The 22,177-nt window shown below is 42.9% G+C and overlaps 1 protein-coding gene across 1 annotated transcript in view; it reads right to left on the bottom strand.

Annotated features, from left to right (window-relative positions):
- AXDND1 (axonemal dynein light chain domain containing 1) overlaps window positions 1-22,177 on the bottom strand; it is a 532,992-nt gene that overhangs the window by 126,167 nt on the left and 384,648 nt on the right. Inside the window, exons 20-22 of the mRNA XM_078643748.1 lie at window positions 21,342-21,438; window positions 20,823-20,924; window positions 16,044-16,121 (exon numbers count right to left, since the gene is read on the bottom strand). Coding sequence (XP_078499874.1) covers window positions 16,044-16,121; window positions 20,823-20,924; window positions 21,342-21,438 — 277 coding nt within the window. The remainder of the gene's footprint in view (window positions 1-16,043; window positions 16,122-20,822; window positions 20,925-21,341; window positions 21,439-22,177) is intronic.

Genomic DNA, 22,177 nt, shown 5'->3' on the forward strand with positions numbered 1-22,177 from the left:
AACAAAGAAACATCAAGGCAAAGTTGATTGATGCACCCTTTCATTATTATTTCTGTACACAAACAAAAACATGATACTCCAATGGTCATATAGGTTGTGAATTCATTTGAACAAAATGGCTCTCCACTTTATAAATAACCGGTCACCATTCCAACCTAAAGGCATCAAAGCTAACATCCATGTGCTCTGGTTAGCTCTAAAGTCTTAAGAAAAACATCAGGAGTGCCACCACGCCAAGCTATAATCCATGTTGTCCCTGAAATCATTAAGGACTGACGAGAAATCTGACATCTTTAACACAAAGAATAATCCATTCTGTCCAACGTAGTTCTAGCTGCTTCTGAGAATTCATCTTTTTGTTTTTGCCTCCCCACGTTGCGGTGGCAAACAATTTCCTGATTGTGCAACAATACAGAGGCCACCATCAATTTCCAAACTCCTTCACTTTCCAGTAAAGTTTGCCTCGGCTTTTTTTAACATTATTTCTGTCAGGAGTCCCACTTCCTACATATACAACATACACTAACTCACATTCTTAAATAAGTAGTCTGAAATTACTTTGCATGCCACTATACTAAGGGGCAAATGTACTAATGCGTCACCCATTGCAGCACATAAGCCAATAATGCTGCACTACGTGGTGTGACAGGGAGGAAGCAGGAGAGCGCCCTATATACAGAGATATGTCTCTCACCGCCCCTGTCCCTAGCGCCGGCACAGATTTCAGATGCCGTGCTCCAGGCACACACATTTGCGCCATAGTGCTATGGTGCGTGCCAGAGTCTACCATAGGTTTTGCACTGGAAGGGTTCCCTTCCAGTATAAAATACTATGCGCAGACAGCATTTAAAACCTTTCCTACTTTGTATGTTTGGTGTACAGAGCAGCACACGCAAAGTCAGAAAAGAAAGGTGAAATGACAACATTTATCCTTCTAATGCCTGGTTTCGAAAGGCTATTTTTTTTTATACCAAATCCTATCTCACATTTTTGGTAGATAGGATTTTGTGTCAAAAAGTGTGCACAGTTGCATGGAATGCCCATGAAACGCCCCCTTGACGCTAAGTAATGCAAAGCAGTGCTTTGCGCTGCTTTGTGTAACATTTAGTTAATGTCCAGTACAAAAGTTTTGCACTGGGAAGTTAATTATAAAAATAAAATATTTCTGGTTTGGTTACCTTTATGACGCAAAGCCAGTTCAAAATATTAGCAAATCACCGTCCAAATCTCAGTCAGTCATGTATCTTATATAGCAATAATAACCAAAAGAATAATGCCAACAAATCACTTGGAAAGAGCTCCAACTATAATACAATCTTTAAGGACCTCCTAAAAGTCACGGTATTTACTCTCTCTATCTGCACTCCACAGCACTTTCAGATACCAAATCGAAGTTGGTGAGTCTTCGCCTTCTTAAAACTCACACAAGGGCAGAAGGAATATTTCACCAGATTATACACATTTTCCTATTTGCTAAAAGCCTACTACCATTGAGTGTAGTGGCAGGGCCTATGAGAGAGCAGACTGCCCAACTGTAATCTGTTGGAGATTATCAGAAATATTATAAAATATTTAATGATTAGCTCAAATGAAGGAGATGGCAACCCCAAGCACGATAGGTCAAATCAAGAAGAAGTCTGCAAAATGACTGCTCAAAATAAAGGGAGAAAAGGTAAGAGAGAAATGCGAAGGAAAGAGGGGATAGTAGAACCACAGCGCAGAAGGCCACAGTGATACTGCAAACAGAGCTGTGCATAAACAATTTGAGTATTTACAATGTCTGCTGCAAAGGATGGAGGGATCAAATGGGAGTGATTTCAAACGAGGAGGTGTTTGAGTGACGGGTTGTTTGGAGACAGATCAACATTTCAAATGAGATAATTCTGGAAGGTAGCAAGGATAGAGATGGCTTAACAGTGCAGGGATTACATTAGGGCAGTGGCAGTGGTGGCTGCTACTTAATTGGGCGGGTCCTGGGGGTGAGGGAGGCGGGAATAAAAAAAACATTTTAAACACACTTCCTCCATTCCAGTCACCGCCTCTCATTCCTCTTCGCCGACTTCCAGGACTCCAGGAGCAGGAACAGGAAGCGCCCAGGCTTCCAGACTCCCCTAGACAATCACGACACTGCTAATAGCAGCGTTGTGATTAGTTTAAGCGCCTTGGTTCCGCGCGCAGAGAGGGGCCATCAGACTGAGCAATACAGCTTGGTGGAGAACATTCAAAGTGCGCACGACTGTTTGGCAGGCCCAAAACGGCTGGCCAAACCGTCAAGCGCACCTACAAAATGCTCACCACTCCTCCCCTTGCTCCTATCACAGTCAGCATCGCCCCCAACCCGCTGAGCAACTAGGAAAAATAAAATGATGATAACAATGGGTTATCATTTCATCTTTTCCTTTTTTACCTGCTCACAGTGCAGTGGCGCAACGCTCCTCCGCCTTAGCGGAGGAGCCTCTCCTGTATTAGGGGGCACTGTGAAGAATCTGTGTGACATGTGAGTTGAACAGGGCCTCAGACTAAATCATTGGCATATTGGTTGAAATTAATTTGGTTGCGGAGAGAGACTGAGGAACTTATTTATGAGAGGGTTGAGTCACGTTTGTACCACGCAATGTGGTACATGCATGACACAAACCTCTAAATGAGATTTTTGAAGCCATGCAAAGCCACTTTGCGTGCCTCTCAGTTGTTTCAAACATCTGGAGTAACGCAGCGCAAATCTCTGCGTTGTGTTACTCTGCCCTGGGTAGGCGTTCCATGGGCACTGCGTGGGTACCACACAGATCCCATGGATTTTGACGCATCCTCAGATTTACAAGAACTTGCAAACCCGGGGATGCGCCAAAATCTTACACCTTCCAAGGGGACATGCACCCTTTCAGCATGGTGCAAGGGTGACTGTGTTGGCACTAGGCTGACAAAAGGGCGCCAGCGCAAGGGAAAGGACAGGAATGTGCCGCATTGACTTAATTACAGCTCATTCTTGCCCTTTACCTGTCATGAAATGCAGCAAGGTGACTTGCTGCGCTGCATCAAAAACTCATAAATGAGCTCCTGAGCCTGGAGGGTCAAGTCAAAAATCACATCTTCCAACATAAGGCCATTTTAAAATAAAAGGAACTGCGATTTGCAATCTAAGGCACCTAATTCTCATTCAACTCACAGCCCTAAGAGAAAAGGCATTCTACAGCATTGAATCTTTCATATATTCATGTCTGAATCGTTCCATGTCATCAGGCTCCCAATCCTCAGTGCTTTTAAACAACAGAACACAGTGTTTAAATGACCATAAGCCTCAACAACAGTGTTTGTTTAGTAGCACAGTTACCTCATTTGAAGGAACCCCACTTTAGCCAATGAGGTGCAAGTGCTGAGTTTGCCTACTCCCCCTAGATGTTCCCATAGCTCAGATTTCAATTGCACATCTTGTGTGAGGGAGTGCACGACCTGTGTCTGACCTGAACAACTGCACGAAAATCCAGTGCTACTGATATCCAGTCAGAGTTGCAGTTCAAGTCATCAACAACCAAAGCTCCATCATCGAAGAGAAAGATGTTGTCGATGGGCACTTCATCATCATTGATCATTCCTGTGGTGACCATCAGCTCTCCGTTACACTGATACCATCTATGGCAACAATACATCTACTGATAACAGCAGTGATCACCTCATTGATGACGACTAACGAGTTACTTACCTTTGGTAACACCTTATCTGATAGAGACTATCTAGCCGCAGATAACTTACCTTAGAATTAGCCCCAGGCGTCAGAATTAATCTGGAAAATCTTTTGTAAATAGCACCCTGCGTACTGGTGGTTGCCATCGTTCAGCTACTGCTAGGCGTTGTCAGTGCCGTAAGTGACGGGCGTGATGCACCACCCAGTGAGCAGACCAGTTTCTTTTTGCAACTTTCCACTTCAGAAGCGTGGAGCTATGAACACTGATCACTGGTGTGTGGAACTAGGGCCCTGAAAAGAGGGAGCCTTGTACCCATAAATCCGTTCATGGAGAGCTGAGGATGGGTGGGTGGGTAAGGAATCTGCGGCTAGACAGAGTGTCTACCAGATAAGACGTAATCAAAGGTAACTTATTCATCTAATAGAGACTTCCAGCCACACATTCCTGACCTTGGAATAGATACCTAAGCAATCCTTCTCTGGAGTTGGGTCTGCAAACTTGATTTAGACTAGGAAGGCCTGCAGGACCAAACCGGCAAAGTGTCTGTCCCGATGGACCTGACTGTCCATGCAGTAGTGCTTGGTGAAAAAGTAGTCCACATGCTAATGTAATGGTCACAGCCTTTGCTCTGGTGGAATGAGCACAGAAAATCCTCTGGGGGTTGCTTCTTAGCCAATACATAGCAGTTCACAATGCAGACCACTCGTACTACAAAATCTGAACTATGGTGGCCTCTAGGGAAGTAGGAAGCTTTCACCTCATTGCATGAAAATTGGGTTGTTTCAAATAAATAGAATGTACTACTAAACTAACAATGTTGTTGGGGCCTATCGCTCTTTTGACACTATTTATGGCTATTTAAAGTTATCGGGAAATCCCAGACAGACAACGGGGAATTATTCAATCATGTGAGTATAATAAAGATACCAATGCAGGTAAACTGGAGTTACAGGTAAATAACAAATTTTTGTAATTAGGTCTATAACATGGTGGAGTCAGCCTACCACCATATTTAAGATAATGAGTTGTACTAAGATCATACAAAGTTATTTTATGGAAAAGGCATCCCAATGATGGCCTGAAATAGAAACAGAACTGTTAGACCTGTCTGTCTTAGAATGGTTGTACAGCAAAACTTTTTTTGCTTCTTTCCATTTTATTTTCTGAATTTATTTTTGTTAGCCATAGGAAAAGTGCACTTTACCACAGCTAACCAGTGCTAAAGTGCTTGTGCTCACTCCCTAAAACATGGTAACATAGGCTTACACCTGATTGGCATATTTAATTTACTTATAAGTCCCTAGTAAAGTGGTATACCATATACCCAGGGCTGGTCAATTAAACGTACTAATAAGCCTGGAGTACTTATTGTGCCACCTACTCAGGCAGCCCCTTTAAACATGTCTCATACCTGCAATTGCAACCTGTATGCAGTTTTTAACTGCCTTTTTGACTTGACAAAATACACCTTTTGCCAAGCCTAAAACTCAGTTTTTAATACATATAACTGTACCCTAGGTTATGCCCTTTTAAGTCACAATTCTGAAAATGCCACTGTTATAAAGTTTGCATCTTCTTGTTCTACCCATTTAGTGCCTGCAGCCTGCTTAGTGCGTCACATGACTGTTCGAATATACTTCCTCCGAACACCCCAGATCTCTGTGTTGCACGGCGTCTTTCTAAGGGCTAATTGGAGTTCCCATTGCATCACTTAAGGACATATATACTAAATTTGTTTAGGGGCTTATTAGAGTTCCCATCGCATCACTTAAGGACATATATACTGAGATACTGTATGAAGCTCCGTGCTGCTGTACTTGGAGGAAGTCACTGGATACACAGATTTATCGAGTAGAGTACATAGGATTGATCCGAATTTTAACATTGGAGTCATGTACCTCACATGTCGTCGCTTTTTAGGACCACCTAACGGTTTTTTCGACTATATGCAAATCACCCGTGGCCAAATAAATCCTACATAGACAAGTAAAATTTCTAGGAGAGAACTACATTCTTCTAGAGTTTGGGGGTATAGCAAGTCACTTTACAGGATTGGGAGGCAATTTATCCTCTCAAGCAAGGTCCCACAACTCATTCCCCTCTGAGAAATCTTTAACCAGTTGTCGACGTTTCCATACTACGAGACACATAAGCCTTGAGGAAGTTACATTCCAGTAACGAAACACGTGTCGGCTGCCTGCATAATTTCTTTGGGATTAAAGCACAGAAGAACTCTCAACAACAATTTTGTGTAACATACTGTTAATAAGCATTGTATAGATAAGAATTGCATCAAACAAGACATTCAAACACTAAAGTAATGCCATATTTTTGATGTTCTCTTCTTACAGATAGGTATTGGTACTGTCCATATGAGTAATTAGAAGTCAGGACTCTCTAAACAGGTCAGGACAGGGAATAAACTCCCTTTAAAGCACATGCTTTTATGATAACGAGCATTGGAGTGCCGAGGTACAACCTACCTTTAAATAGGTGTATTTGGCAGTTGTCCTTTGTGTTTTTCTCCCAGACAGCCACACAATAGAGATTGGGTGTAGGCAGGATAGGCCATCCCAAGGCAGGATAGAAAGGGAGGGGCAGAAATGTGCACAGCTCTATTTGCACTTCAAAGACACTGTCTCAGCTCACCCACAAAGAACTTTACACTTGCCTATTTTGCCTGCAGACAGACTGGGACCAGGGCAGGGAGGCAGGAAACTTGGGACACTTCCGTAGGGAGAAAACTCCCGAAGTCTCTTCCACTTCAAAGTGGGCACCAGGTATTAAAATATGGCTCTCAGACCCACCCTTCAGTTTACTCCGGACCAGCGGAAGGACTCGGAGGACTGTCCTGCTGCCTGTGACCGGCTCTGTACTTCAGACGACTGTCCTGCAGCACCAAGAGGACTCGCCTGTTGCCTGCCCTGTGCCCTCAGAGGACTGGCCTGCTGCTTGAGACCTACTGGTCTTTTCCAAGCTTGAGTGTAGACAGGTAAGACGCTGTTGGCCTTTGTCCACCATTTATTGCAATCATGAGTTTCAGTAAGTTTATTTTTAAATGTGTGAAGACATAGCATGCCTTTATTTATTTACAAACCCGAATTTAAATTCCATATTTTAGAATTGAGCAAAACCAAAGGGGATGATGGACGGAGTGTTGAACATTGCAAGCACTCACCCCTTGTCAACTGATCTGGGTTTAATCCATCATCATTCTTTAGCTCACTCCGCCACCCCAGTTCAGACATGGCCGTATGCAAATCAGTCTGACCATGGGAACAGTCCAGCCCGAACTGCCAAGTCATGTCTTCCCTGGACCGGAAACAAGCATCCTGGGAACGGTTTTCTAGGTAACACCCTTCATCATTTAGAATTGGTCACCACCTAAACATCATGGTCAGAATTATCAATGGATTGCGTTGCCCCTGCATCACGCAGGGTGTCGCAAGGTAAACGCAATCCCTAAGTCAGATTCACCAAGCAACACAGGGCTACCTTGTGTAGCCCTGCATTGTTTGGTAAAAGTAAAAAAAAAATGTTTTTAATAAGACCTCGTATGAGTTCAACAAATGCAAGTACATCATTTTAAAAAAATTTATTTATACTTTTAAAACTTTTGTTGCTTGGTATACCTGGTGTAACGCAAGGCAGGGCAAGTTGCTGCCTTGTGTTACTCTGCCCTGGAAAGATGTTCCATGGGTGGAGGTTGGAGTTTTCCACACATCCACTCATGGATTTTGGCACATTCCTAGATTTATCAACAGTGGTAAACCTGGAAATGGGGCACAATGGTACGCTTTCCCAGAGGAGGCACATTGAGGAGAAATAACTGTATTTCTCCTCATGGTTTCCTCTTTTTCAGTGTGCTGCATTCTGCAGCATGCTTAGAAAGAGGAAAGTGCCTCTGAGGTCCTGCCTACAACGCAGGCACATTTGCACCACGGTGCAAAGGTGCCTGCATAGGTGCAAGGCAGGACATTATGCACCAGTGCAAGGAGAGGGCAGGAATGTGCCAGGTAATGTCAAATATGGTGTATTCCTGCCCTCTTCCTTTCCCGCAGCACAGCAAGGTGTCTTGCTGCGTTGCGTGAAAGTTTGATAAATCTGCCCCAATGTTTCCAAGCTAGAAGTTTATATGTTCTTTGCTACAGGCATATAATAGTTTTAGTAAGCTTATTTTTACATGTGTGAAGTAAGAGCATTCCTTTATTTTTCAGCTTGAATTAAATGCCACATTTATGCCAGCCTGAACACAATGTTTCCACCCTTGAGGCTTGCGGACATTTTCTCAGATATATGTATATAAAATAGTGACATGGATTTAGTTATGATCGCACTTTTTCCTTTTGGCATACAAACACCTGTTGAATGATTGCTAGTTAAGATAAAATGTATATGCTGTACGTAGTCCACTACATTATAAAATGTATGTGAGACTTTCCATCAGTGTCAGGGCTATGGGCACGTATAAGCACCACTGAGGAATTTACTGTTGTCTTTATATGACACCATAATAATTAAGGCTCTTTTCACATGTAGCGTGTAGCTATGAACTCCTTTTTTCCTTTCTCTTTGGCATGAAAAAAACTGTATGCTCATTCGCTGCTTATGACTTAGTTCACTGATCACTGCCCTCTGATTACAGCTCCATTATTTATAGATGGGTACTTGGTTTTCATTGTTTTAACTGAGTCATTAACTAAATGCACCTATCATTGTATGCATAATTAACGTAATGTGCACTTGCATATATGTAGTATGAAATCCACTGAACTTTAAATGTATGTGGCAGTTTTGATCATTGTCAGGGATATGGGAACGTAGAAGAGCCACTGAGGAGATTACTCTTGTCTTCATATCACACCAGGATAATTAAAGCTGTTTTCACTCCACCGCCTTTCTTCAAGGTCTATTGACCCGACGACCAGTACGGCGGATGCTAAGTAGCAACCACCGCTGTCGCCCTTTTCAAATTAATGATTGGGCAATACTAAAATTATAAGTTGAAGTTTTTCTTGTAGGTTCCTGTTCTGTGTGCCTACCAGAGCGAAGTCCCTATAATAATATCTCTGCTCAACATTAAGTAGCTTTTGAGGGAAGAAGTACACTGGATTAAGTACCTTAGAGTGTCAATCTATAACACCCGCTCACTTACATGACAATTCCATTGATTAATGCTGTCTACGATGTATCCCCTCCTTGGTGTCCTGAGGAAGACCTGCTTCCTTAGCTTAGTAGGACGAAACATTGACAATGAATTAAGTTTTGAGCCTGATGCAGATTAATTGCTACGGTACTAAACAAAGAGATGATCACTTGCCCCATTTGATAAACTTTATTTATACCTGTTCACGGGCTCTGATTGATGTAATACATGTTGTACATTTGTATTTTGTTGTAACCTCACATTCATTAGCACTGTGCCAATATCACCTTGTGGAACATCCTTATATATAATGTTTTCTTCTCATAATTCTTAAAAATAGTTCTGTTTTTGACTAGGTTGTGTGTTGTTATAAGTCACTACATAACCTGTTTAAGGGATATTCTTTCACCCCTTTTCAAAAAGTTGGTTTTCTTATACGTCTTCCTGACAGAACCAATCTGAAAAGTTCTATTCTTATTAGTAGGAGCTGCACAAGGAGCCGACAGACTTCTACATCTCCTTTGTGCAGCCTCCGATATTATGGAACCTGTTCTTACTTGATTCGAGATGCAGCCTGCTGCAGTGTCTATTGCATTGTATTTCTTTTAGATCCATGCCAAATTCATCGAAGTTGTAGCTGTTTTTTGCATTATAGTTAAATCTTCTTCCGAAAGATGATCCAACACAGGGATTGAACATGCAATTCACTGAGACGTCTCTTTGAAATCAAACAGGAAACAAGTGTTTTCCACTGCAGATGTTGGTAAACATCATTCTGATGCTTTGCCAATTAAAGCATGAAACCATTCAATATCACCCAGTGGTGAATTTCTGTGTGCTGGCTCTGGAGTGGCATTTTTCGGAACTATAAACTGATTCAATGCCGCATCATCATCATTACTAGAAGTTCCTGGTTGATATTCTGTACTTGCATCATCACACTGATCATCATTATCAGGGATGAATGATGATGTTAGACCACCACCATCATCATCCCCTTCAATCTCCTCTCTTCATGTTCTTTATCCCCCAATTTGTTATTGATGCTCAGTTGTAATTATTTTTATCTTGAGTTTGCAGCTCTCCTGGTTGCAATATTGGAGATTGTGGTGCCTCTAACATTCCAGACTGTAGCTCAATCTTCACCAGTGGTGGAAGTCTTTTGTAAATGTCTGTTATTTCCTGCAGTGAGTTAATCATCTGTATACATATTTTCACCAGTCATCTCAAATAGATTAACTCATTCATCCTCTCTTCCTTTACTTAATAACCCTCTAGGTGGGTGTAGTGGTTTTGGACTCTGACATGCAAACTGACATTACATATAATTCTCATCATAATCAATATATTGGATGTTTAATTGTTCAGGATGTGTTGGTCTTCCTTTCCTCTGGCCCCTCTTCATCACTGAACAAGGCCTCAATATGATCAAAATGAGGATCATTACTGCCACCCTGTGGATAGTCCTGTGACAACTACTCCACTTCTTCCAGTCCCCTGGTGCTGGGCCCACTAAGACTTCAGATTCTATTGCAGTGTCCACAAGTGGCACCTGGAACAGTTGACAAGCAGGATGAAAGAGTTCAAGAGGCCCAGAAGCCTCAGAGCCACTCTCACCGAGACCCAGGACCAAGGCTGAAACACTGGGATCACAGCCCGAATGTCCTGGACTGCACAGTGTCCACGATGGCTCCAATAAAAGGGAGCCTCCGTGAAGAAGTCAGTTGACTTAGGTACGCTGCTAGTGAACCCCAACAATGTAAGTTGTTTCTGCATCATCTAGATGTGGTCAATGACTGACTACAGCTAATTTGCCTTCAATAGCCAGTTGTCAAGGTAGTGAAAAACTGGAATCCCTTACCTCTGAAAGTATGCTACGCTGAGTGCCACCCCAACTGATAGGCATTGGTAAGACTGAAAGGGAGCAGGGCAAATAAAAAATGCTCCTGGCCCACCTTGAACTACAAGTAGCATTTGTGGGAATGCAAGATTGCTGCATGAAAATAGGTGCCTTGCATGTCCAAAGCCACCATCCAGTCACCTGGATCCAGGGCAGATAAAACCAGGCCAACGTGAGCATCTCAAATTAGTTTTTTTGGAAGAAGGCATTCAGGGGGTGAGATGTAAAATCGGACGTAGGCCTCCATCCTTTTTCGGCAGGAGAATATAGCGGAAGTAACAGCCAGTCTAGTTCTGGGGCTGTAACCCTCTCTATGCTCTTTTATCTACTTAGCTTGCACTTAATGGAACAGGATGGACAGGTGCACCTCTGAAAGACGCTCTGATGTGGGTGGAAGTAGCAGTGGGCCATAAAGGAATGATAGGTCACAGGCTCATTGGACAAGTTGAAAGATCTCAGTGTTGTATGTTATATGTTACCCTCTTGGAGGAAATGACTGATCCTGCCTCCCACAGGGTAGTTTTGTGTCACTATGAGCAAACTAAAGTGGATTGATGGCTGATGATGAAGAGGTGGGTGACTGGGAAGTTCTTGATCTTCTTGAACCCCAGCCCCAAAAGGACTGGGTGCCTGTTGCAGGGGCAGTGAGCCTTGGTATTGCCGGTATGCCAATATTCTGGAGTAACTTCAAAAGGGGCGAAATTGTTCAGGGTACTGTCTCACAGTAGTAGAAAGGCTCAATGAATGCCCCATGGCTCGGCTTTCCTTGAAGCATGCCAATGCTAAATCAGCCTTCTCACCAAACAGGCACATTCATTAGAGAGACCTGCAAGTCACCAGAGAAGCCCATAGAACTCATCCACTTGGAACGCCAAAGCACTGAGCTAGTGTTGACTGCTCTGCCCAAGCAGTCAGTAGTTTCCAGTCCAGAGCAGAATGATATATTTGGCCACATCCTGATCATCCTGATTGGTGGAGCGAGGTTGGCATTGGACATGGTTGCAAAGATTACGCAACCATGTCCCATAAAACATGGTAATATCTCCCAAGCAAACAGCTGGCATTGTCTAATCAGAGAGCTAGGCTTGCTGAGGAAAACATTTGTTTCCTGAATGCTTTGATTCTTTTGTACTCTGTCTGTGGGGGTCGTATGAAATGAATTGGGGTTTACACTGCTGGTGGCAGCCTGAACTACCCTACTTTCTGCTGTAGTGCTGTGTCAAGATGTCAGGGTCACCTGGCATCGTGGAAACCTACCTGTTCAGCAGCAGACAAAAACAAGGTTTAGACCAGGTGCCCATTAGAGTGTTAGTCCGGGCTTCATTCAATGGAAGCAAAGAGGTTTGTCCTGGTTGGAAAACATCAGTTAATACATTGAATTTGACCTTCATAGTTGGCAACTGTAAATCTAATACCTCGACTGCTTGTCTTATCACCACAGCAAAGGAGGTCACTCGCCTCTGTTGATGGCTTAAGGGGAGAACACAACCCAGTGTCCGGAGAAGCGTCCAAACCACTGGCCTCCTACAAGTCCATATACAAATTGACTTCATAATAGTGTGTGATAAAATAATCCCCTTTATCTCTGCTGTAAACTCCAAAGACTGGTTAAATCTTAGCACAGTTAGTTACAAAACATTCTTGGGGTGCTGGGGTGTGGCTGTGACAGAGGCATAGTTCTGTCTGTGTTGTATTTGACTGGGACTGGGTGTATCTGTACAGCTTTGGGATGCAACCTCGGTCAAGGGTGATTATGAATTCAGCTCAGAGTCAGATAAGACTATGGGGACAGCGTCTACTTCCTGCGCCAGTGTCATCTAGGCCAGCGTTGATGTCAATGGGATTGGTGTGGGTTTTAGTATCAGGTTGGAAGTCAGCTTTGGTGTTGGTGCAGATATCAAGGTAGGTTCAGGAGGTACAGACAGTGCAGAGGGCAGACCCTCTTTGAGTAAGCTCATTGGAGACCTCTGTGGACCCTTGGTGCTTGAAGGAATACCAGAGGGAGACAGAAGAGTGCCAGAGATTCATAACATGTCCTATTTAAAGTCATCAAAATGTTGCAATGTCACTGTGGCCATGGAAACTCAGGGTGCATCAAGATCAGTTGCAAGAACTGCTCCTCAGTGGGGAACGAGGACGGAGACCGAGAAGCACCCTGATGTCTTCGCAAATTCTGAGGCTGAGAGTGGCAGGACTTGGACAATCCCGCTTGGCCTTCTTGTGCGTTGCTTTGTTTTTTTTACCAGAAGACTAAGACTGCAATGAGGACCTGTCACAGGAATGACCCAGAGAGCAGGAACGGGTCTTGCATCCTCAACTTCGAGTGGGGGCAGGACTTCTGTGACTTCTTTCGGAGTTCAGCTTTGCGTTCCAGGATTGTCTTTCGACTCATAAGGGCACACACTCTTCATGAATTTGTCATATGCCTAACACAAGCACCAGATGCACCCATTGTTGGATTTATTTGCAACAGTCTCTAAAGAACTTTTTTTTAAAAATTCTTTATTTATATTCTTATTAAGAGACATATGGTAAAATTACAATGAGCAAAGAAGGTGGCTACAAATGTAAAATAAACACACAAGAGGGAAGACATAGATCAGAATTAATAATACAGTGTGTCATGCCTAGTGGGAGTGCAGTTACACATTGCAGCATTATCGCTGTGTGAGGATATCTGTCACCTTGGCAAGACTGCATAAATGTGGAGGCATCCATTGAAGCATCTATCAGAGTAGCTTATGCTTGCTCTCTATCCTTCAATAATGCTTTAGCCCTATCTTCAACAGCCAACTTGTCCAGGAAAGGAGCTAAGTTGCTGCACAGCTATCCATCAAATCCAGCATCTATAGCTGGTGCAGTAGTTAGTTTTACTTAATCTGCCGCCAAGACGTTTACTCTCTAGCGAACATCTAACTTCCCTATCAATATGAGATGTGTAGGGCATTGATGGGTTCCCTTGATCTACATGGGCTGCCACTGAAATCACTGAATTGGTCTGAAATTGGTTTAAGAGACACGCAGAGGCTGAATGACTAACTTTATATTTCTTCTTTATTCTTGAGAAATTTACACAGGTATTATGAGAAGGCCCTCTTCCCTGACATGATCTAAGATGGGAATTGATCTTGCATTCCTGTTGCGATTTTTCTTTAAAGTTTAATTGGAGACAGGACTTCTAAGCTAAAGATATAGGGAGACTGAAGCACTCCGAGGCCTTCTGTATTAATGAGTGGAATCTCTCTCTATTATCCGTCAGAAGGAGAATTTGTTGATGCTAGCTTAAGACTAGCATCATCCAGAACTAGAACTGATTTCAATTTGAGTTATCACCAGGTGAATCAGGATGGTCCCATTTAGATGTATCTGTGTAATCAGGCCAGTAAAAGGCAGTGATCTTACTTCACCTATATCGTCAACACTATTCTGCCACTTATCAGTGCAATGAACATCATAATCAGGATGACCTTCAACATTTACTGCATTACTGTGAACCTTCTTAGGAGAAGCAGCAGCTAGTGGGGATGGTCCTGGTGCAGGAAGTAAATCATCACATGGTTGTCAGGGTTGTGGTGCAAATGGTACTGGAAGCAACTCTGGTGGCTGTGGTTTGGATACTGCTTGAGACTGGGTTGTACTGTAAGTGGTAGCCTTTGGTATTTCTATCTTGAATAACGTCATGTGGCTAGTTTAACGTCTGCATAGGGGACTGCACCATGCAGTATGAAAGTGGCCCCGAACGCTGAGTCAATCTGGGTGACTGAACCTTACGCTCCCTATGTGAAGAAAACATAGCCTCGTTATTTTCTTCCTCAGAATCCACATATTTGGGGTATTTATTTCTTCCACATGAGTTGCTCCTTTTTCAGGGATTTTTCATCACTGAAGAATGCTTTTAAAGGGGTCCAAATCTGCATGTGCCTGCATCTCTTCTTCCTCCTGTCTTAAAGAGGCATATTGTAAGAGTCGTCTTGGTAGTTACAGAGGAACTGGAGACACTAACAACATCTGTAGTGACCAAAATGGCAAGAACTAGTGAAATGGCTGAGTTAGACAACACTTTGACACTAAAGGTTGGCCTGCAGGCTCAACACTAATTGTGTAGCTGTACTTGAAGGTCACAGAGGTGCTTGCAAAGTTTCCGCTGTTGTAGATGAGCCATTCATCGTTAACTGGAGTTCAGACGACGGGACGCAATTAGGTAGTGTCCTTGTCAATGATAGGGTCCTTTTAGACAGCACAGAAACTAGCATCAATGGTATTCTCAAGGACTTTGTTGATGATGAAGCCAAGACCAACAATGACCTTACCGTTGATGGATCATGGCAAAGTTGCCTGTTTCCTAGATGGTTTCCCCATTGTGGATGGTCTCGCCAACAAACTGTGTTCTGATTCTGAGGAGACTTTTGACTTGTTCATAGAGGCTTCATCCTCAGAAAGGATGTTCCTTTAGAATTTCTTTTCATGGTTTTCAGGCATCTCATCAGGACAGCGGCTGATCGAGTGTCTAACCCTTAGGGATCAGAGGGTCGCAGAGCCTGCTTGCAAGTCTTGTAACCATATTTTTCTGATAAAGATTTGGTTGGCTTACCTTGGTGTTCTGAAGAGGTAGCCTCCAGTTTGTCTTTTAAAATAGTCAACAACAGTCTTTTCTTCTGGTCTTTCAAGGTTTTGGCTGAACACCTTACAGATATCACAATCCTTAGGTTTGTGATTGGGGTGAAGGCAATATCAATATTTTGTATATAGTCATCCATTTATATCGTCTTTTTTTAACAGAAATTTCTTCTGAATAGTTTCAGCCATGCTGAAACCAAGAGGTCCTCCTGAAAATATTGAAGAAATTCTTTTAGAAAGAGCTCCACAGAGGTTACACTGCATGAGCAGTAGAAAATCTGACAGTTGGAAGCCTCTGGTAGGGAAACAGCAGAGGGTGTTGGCATAGGATTGGCTGGCCTTTGAATAATTTATAATGACGTGAATAGGATGCACATGTTTAGTTTTAAGTACAATTTTATAGAGTGTAAATGTACACTGCTGTGTTAATATTGTTACAGGGAGTTCCCAGTCAGGAAATAATTCAAGCATATGAATCTATTCAATATCCAGTAGTCAAGAATCCTCTCAGCGGCCTCAATTACATGAAAGAGCTCCACCAATTGCAAGCCATTTATGATGTCACCCTCTAGCAAAACACATTTGTGATAGCAGTTTATGAATGATGCCTTTCAGCAGATAAACTCTTTTCGAACTCAATGAGTCCACACTCATGTCTGAGCAGGGCAGCCTTTGTACATTTGAAAAGTTCACTTGCCTCTAAAGCGAGAACTCCTGAAGGTTCCGTATCTTGCAATCTCTGACTTGCTGGTGGTTTGGATTTATTAGAGAGTTCCTGAAAATGTAGAGAGCAAAGGAAAGCAATTACTATTTAAGTATGTAAGCTCTACTTTCCATATAAATGAATCAAGGCTCTAAAAAGTAGAATCACCTCTTGCATTTCTACCTGATGGGCTACAGTTCTCCAGATCAAACAACTCTTTATATTCCTTAACATTCAAGTATCATCTCCCTCAGATAATGGAAATTTACTTTACCTATCCTGAAAAGTGAGTTACAGCTTCTGCGAGTCGGCAAACTGTCCCTCTAAGCTCTTCTAGCTCGAAGTCTACATCTAAGCTTGTCTAACTCTAAATCTAAATAGCCATCCACTGTATCAGTCTTTTCTCCTAACAGTAAATCACAGACTCAACAGAATGTTGTAGAGCAGCACCACTCAGCAGTGGCCACCACCTTCGCCTGAATCTTGAAAAAAAGCAATGAAGCATTAGTCAGCTTCTTAGCAGCAGATGACAGAACCCATGTCCTGATCTAGGGAATCTAGATGAAGCCACTGGCTTTGCCAGATGAGTACATGACCATAGTACAATGATACTAGGCCCGTTGCTTTCATCCAGTTTGGTTTAGCCCAACAAGTTATCTATTTTAAATCAACTAGATATATTTGGTTACATCATTTAGCTTCTGATCATTTATCAACATTGTAATTAATACCTAAATTGGCCCAAAAAATAATTACATAAACTAAGAACACAGGCCCAACATTTTTGTAGGAGACTACAACTAGTCCTGCTGAATGCCAGGGTTACTGAATACAAAGGCTGCCTACTCCTGATGCCATCTCACGCGGCTTTTGTCCACCACTCTCTGCTTCTTGTCTCTTTAGCACACTTTTGCAGGTTCTTTATTATCCCTGGGTTCACACCTATTCCTATTTTCCTTACTTCATCTTTGTCTTTCTTTTTTTTCCTTTCTCTTATTCTGGGTCAACATCTGAAGATCAAAAATAAGTCCGGGCCTTAAACCTGCAACCATCAGCACAAATTAAGCACTCGCGATATCAATAAACATCCCCTGAAAGTACCATTCTGTTACTAACACTTAGACAAAAAGCAGCAACTACTTTGCAACTCTGGCATAGTGTGAACATTCTGTTCTCACTCACTTGACTCATACTATAGCATTCTCAATTAAAAGTGAGGGGTTGAGGCGGAAATATGGGCTCCTGCTATTACAGCTGTAGAGGGTGAAAGCTCCTGCTATTGATTGCAGCTGTAGAGGGGGGAAAGTTCCACAGTTTGAGAGTAAGAAAGTTCCACAGTTTGAGTGCAAAGAACGAGTTACATGTATGGTGGTGAATTTCACTATGTGAGTGAGAGTGCTTTTAGGCCTTGATTACAAGCTGGATGGAGCATTGGATGGAGCAGTGCAAGCCGAATTGAGACCGCTTGACCAATGAACTCCCTTGCCAAAGGGTCTGTGTATAACAGCTTAACCCATCTGACATAATTGTGCCCTACTCCCGAATGAACCAGCATTCCTCACATATACTCCCAGATTAAGGTGTCAAAGGCTTGCTCAATATCAAGTAAGGCCAAGGCAAACTCATCATCCCCCAGTTGGGGTGCATTTATGACATGGGACAACCTACGCAGATTATAAATCATGTTACTTATCGGGATGAACCTGAATTGATCCTCATACACCAGCCCAGGAATAATTTCAGTTAGCCTAGTCACTAACACTTTGCTAAGCACCTTCCCATCAACATTTAAAAGCATTAAGAACAATTTACTTACCTTTGGTAACACCTCAAATCCGTAGGCCCGGAGGCGCTCCCATAATATTCAGTGGGGTACCAAAAGTTGAGACTTCTGTCTCTTTCAGACATTGTAATTTGTCCACTGTGGTTGTCTGCTGAAAGGGAAAGAGGCTGAGCAGCAGTAGTTCAGGAGCACACTCCAGGGGCAGCTCTGTGGCCTAGAGTTACCTGGGGAGTCGCTTGTCTCAGAGTAGTGCATGTGGCAGGACAACGGTGAACTGTGCATGCGAACGTTTAGACCTACCTGAACTCATGGACCTTGAGGAAGAGTGGGTGCATCCATTCCTGCGGCCAACACCGCTTCCGCGACTTCTTTGGAGCTCAGCGACAGCAAGCTTGTCTTTATGGCCTCAAAACGCTTACCGGTTCATCTTGGAACAGCACGAACACAACTTTGTGTACTGATTACTTCAACATAAACCTCCAACTATCTACTAAGTGCCCTGCATTGGCCTAATAAAATGTTATGGGTAATCCATCTGCTCTAGGGATGTTGTGATGGGCATAGCCTGTACGACTGCTACAATTTCTTCTTTTGTTAGTGGGGAATTGAGCATCATCTGCTGCTCAAGAATAATCATGCGGACAGAGAGCAACAACAAATAAGCACCTATCCGCTGTAAATCATTATCCAGGGGCTGGCTATATATCTGTCTGAGATGTGCCACAAAAGCGTTGTTTATATCCCTGTGTCAAAACCTCAGATACAGCCTTGTTCAGACCAATATTTCTGAACAATGCCATGTATGTTCATATGTTTCAGGGTGAGATGTAGACGAAGTTTTCCAGCCACACCTCTCATTCTCTGAGGAGTAGGATGATTGTATCTCCCGTCACCCACTCCTATTACTCTCTGTGCCTTGACTTTAATAAATCAGAAGCATTGCTCCCTGCATTCCAGCGGTACTCTGACAGTCTTTTGCAGACCTCAGACAGTGCAGCCTGGAATTTCTTTATAACATAGCAACAGTAAATTATGAAATCTATAACCCACTGTTGCTATGCCACAGCAGTAAATTATCACACTTAGAACGTGACATTCACACTCATGGCACAAAAACAATTTTGTTAAACCACGTCTCTTGCCAATTACATGCCTCCTTAAGAACTCAATCAACCTGGCTTTGAAAGCATTGATGGGGCTGCCAGCCTTATACTAAATGAAGCCCATTCCATTCCAGTTAGAGATTCCTTTCACCCTTCTTTTTTGTCATGTATTCTTGGTTGTGCTATATTGAAGCAGGGTCCATGCTATTGCTGATAGAAGATATGTATTTATTATGTATGGCTCTCAATGAAAACTTTTATTGGTTATTTCAGTTTCTAAATCTCATAATCCACTGATATGACACAGCACCAGTTGATAACAAAACTGGTTACCCATGGTTGTGATGTCATACAGGCCTTCCAGGTCAGGTTAACAGAACTCCTTGAGAGCCTCCAGCACAGTGCTGTTAGTCTGCTTTGACTGAAAGCAGAAGCACAGCTGCAGGAGGGGGGAATGCAGGCAGCACAGGTGTTGTGGGTAGGTTAAGGATTGCAGGTAAGGTAATATTTTCCAAATTTAAGCAGGGAGGAGAGTCCATGTTATAGATGACTCCCCCGTTACTCCTCTGCCACTGCATAGCAGTTGTAAGCAGTGGCAGGTGATTTTGGGGGTCATACATAACATAAAATTATTGATTGGTAAAAAGTTAATTACGGTGATGTTTTCCACCTCTGGATTCTAAGTGACATCATAGACAACTCGAGCGTTGCTCTCATTGTCTATTTGATGTGACTCAGAAACCCTCAGTGAAAAACCTCCCCATAATTCACTGTTACCCAGCTATACTTTGATATCTTATGTATGGCTTTCATACAGAACCTCTGTCGTTTATTTAAGTTTCTGCATCTCATAACCCACTACTATGACATAACAGTTGATATCTAAACTGATTGTCAACTGTTGTGATGTCATAAAGGCCTACCTGGCCAGGAGATGGGGCAGTCTGCGAGCCTGTCTGTGCAGCTCTGCGTGTCTGCTTTGACAAAAAGCAGAAAGCACAGCTGCAGGAGGAGGAAGGAAGGCAGTCGACGGTGCTGTGGGTTGGTCAAGGATGAAAGGTACGTTTTTTTATATTCTTTTTTACCTTTGGGACAGGGATACATAACAGAGACCATGTTATGTACAGCTCTCCTATTACTACTCTGCCACTGCTTAGCAGTTGAAAGCGGGGGCACATGATTTTGGGGCCATACTTAACATAAAATTATATTTGATGTTAATAGGGAACCCCTCAGTGAAAAACATCCCCGTAATTCACTGCTACCCATCTAGAATTCTATACATTGTAGGATATGTCAAGTGGTACTCAGTCAACAAGGATGACGTTAAGGTACAAAAAGTGGTAATGAGGTTCTGCATCAAACCCGGACTATAGCTGAGATCAGTGTCAAGGCAAGGGTGGCTCAGTAGCTATCCTGGCTGAAGACGGCTGATAGCCAGAAACCGGGCCCAGGATGCTTGATTCCGGTCCAGGAAAGACATGGCTTGGCAGTTCGGGCTGGACTGTTCCCATGAGGCACAGGGTCAAGGCTGATTTGCATATGGCCATGTCTGAACTGGGGTGGTGTGGAGTGCAAAAAAACGATGGATTTAGGCCCAGATCTCTGTACTGGGGTGAATGTATGACACTGTTCTGCATTCTGTCCATCAACTGTTGTTTTTGCATGGCTCAGTAGGTTTGCCACTGTGCCTTTTAAGCCAAGGTCACAGGTCTGTGACAAGTCATAGGTGAAAATGACCATTAGTCATGCTGGCTATCTATCATCACTAGCAGCCAGCCATGAAAGTCTCTCCAAATCACCCTTGGTACAACAAATTACAGGTACTGGTGTTTGTTCATCCCACTCTCTTCCCATGGCATTCTACGGGATGGGTGATCATGGTACCTCAGTACTCTCCTGGCGTTCGGTAGTCATCAAGGACAATGGTAGGCCTGTAAGTTCAGACAGGAGTAGTTCACAGGTTTCGATCCACTCGTTGCACTCCATCTGGTGATAAAAACAAAGTGAAAGATAAAGAAATATGAGACCAAATCTTAGACACTTCTCTTTCAGTGCCATCATCTCAGGAGCTTTATGTCGAAGATCCTTGCTAGCTACTCGGGCAATGTATCAGAGCTATCTTCTCCTACTTCCTGCCCCTGTCCACATCAAACACTAGATTGTGTTTACTTTAGCAAACACATAGCATTGTCACTGCCAGGATGCTACCTATATTTCCACACGTGATCTTGCAAAGGGTATACACAAAACAGATTCATTGCAAATACACAAGAGTGTTTCACGATAAAAACACAGCCAGAACTATTGCTATACTAAATGATTGTTGAGTCCTCCTTGGTATAAGGCAACTAAACTGGGCATTGGTAAGGTTGACAGATATAGCAAGAAAAAGAAAAACTTCACCTTGACAATCTCCAATTCCTTGAGTTCATAGGTGGGATCACCCTCAAAGGAATCTCCTTTTTCTTGAGAAATCTTATCCACCATGTCCTTGCAGGACCTGAAAGACAGAAGATTGATGTGAAAGGGGAAGGAAAACTATATAAATGTAAATGAGAGAGTGAAAAGATGCATAGTTTAACACTTCAGGAATGCAGACAAAAGGATGCCAGGAAAAAGTCTAGAGACACTGACTGCATGACCCTGATGTGCTTCACTGAAAAGCTTTGCAATTTCCAGTGTGCATGATGGGTGACTGTGTATATACTGTAAGTGAGAACACATGTGGTGTGTAAATGTGTATACCTTCTTAGTGCGTCTGAGTGTGCATATGTGCAGGAACGTGTGGGGTTTGTTGCTGTGGGCAAATTATCTTCCTATGGACATCAATATCCAGTGGAATTTATTTGGGAGCGAAGGAAATGCTGTTGAAATGCAGGAGACAGTGACTTGCCACCTGAGATCCTGCCAGCTCATAAGAAGGCTTCCAGTCATAGGCTGACTCTAACCTGTCACTGGCCAATTACCTTGATAGTTTCCGCTGTTAAAATTTGAGGACGGATCCTTATGTTTCGGTTACAGTTCAGGCTCACAAGAATGGAATACATTAGGACAAACCGGACAGGTTAAGGAATGGCATGGGGCTGTTGAACAGTGTTTACACTTATATTCATTAATCAAGAAATACACAGCAATTTGGAAGATATCAGTTGTCTGTCTGAGTTTCTTTCATGTGAACAAACATGAGCTATAGCTCATTCTGAGTCACAAGGGAGTTGATGATTGGATGTTAAATGTAA

The sequence above is a fragment of the Lissotriton helveticus genome, chromosome 1_1 (assembly GCF_964261635.1).
Source record: "Lissotriton helveticus chromosome 1_1, aLisHel1.1, whole genome shotgun sequence".
Classification (NCBI taxonomy): Eukaryota; Metazoa; Chordata; class Amphibia; order Caudata; family Salamandridae; genus Lissotriton; species Lissotriton helveticus.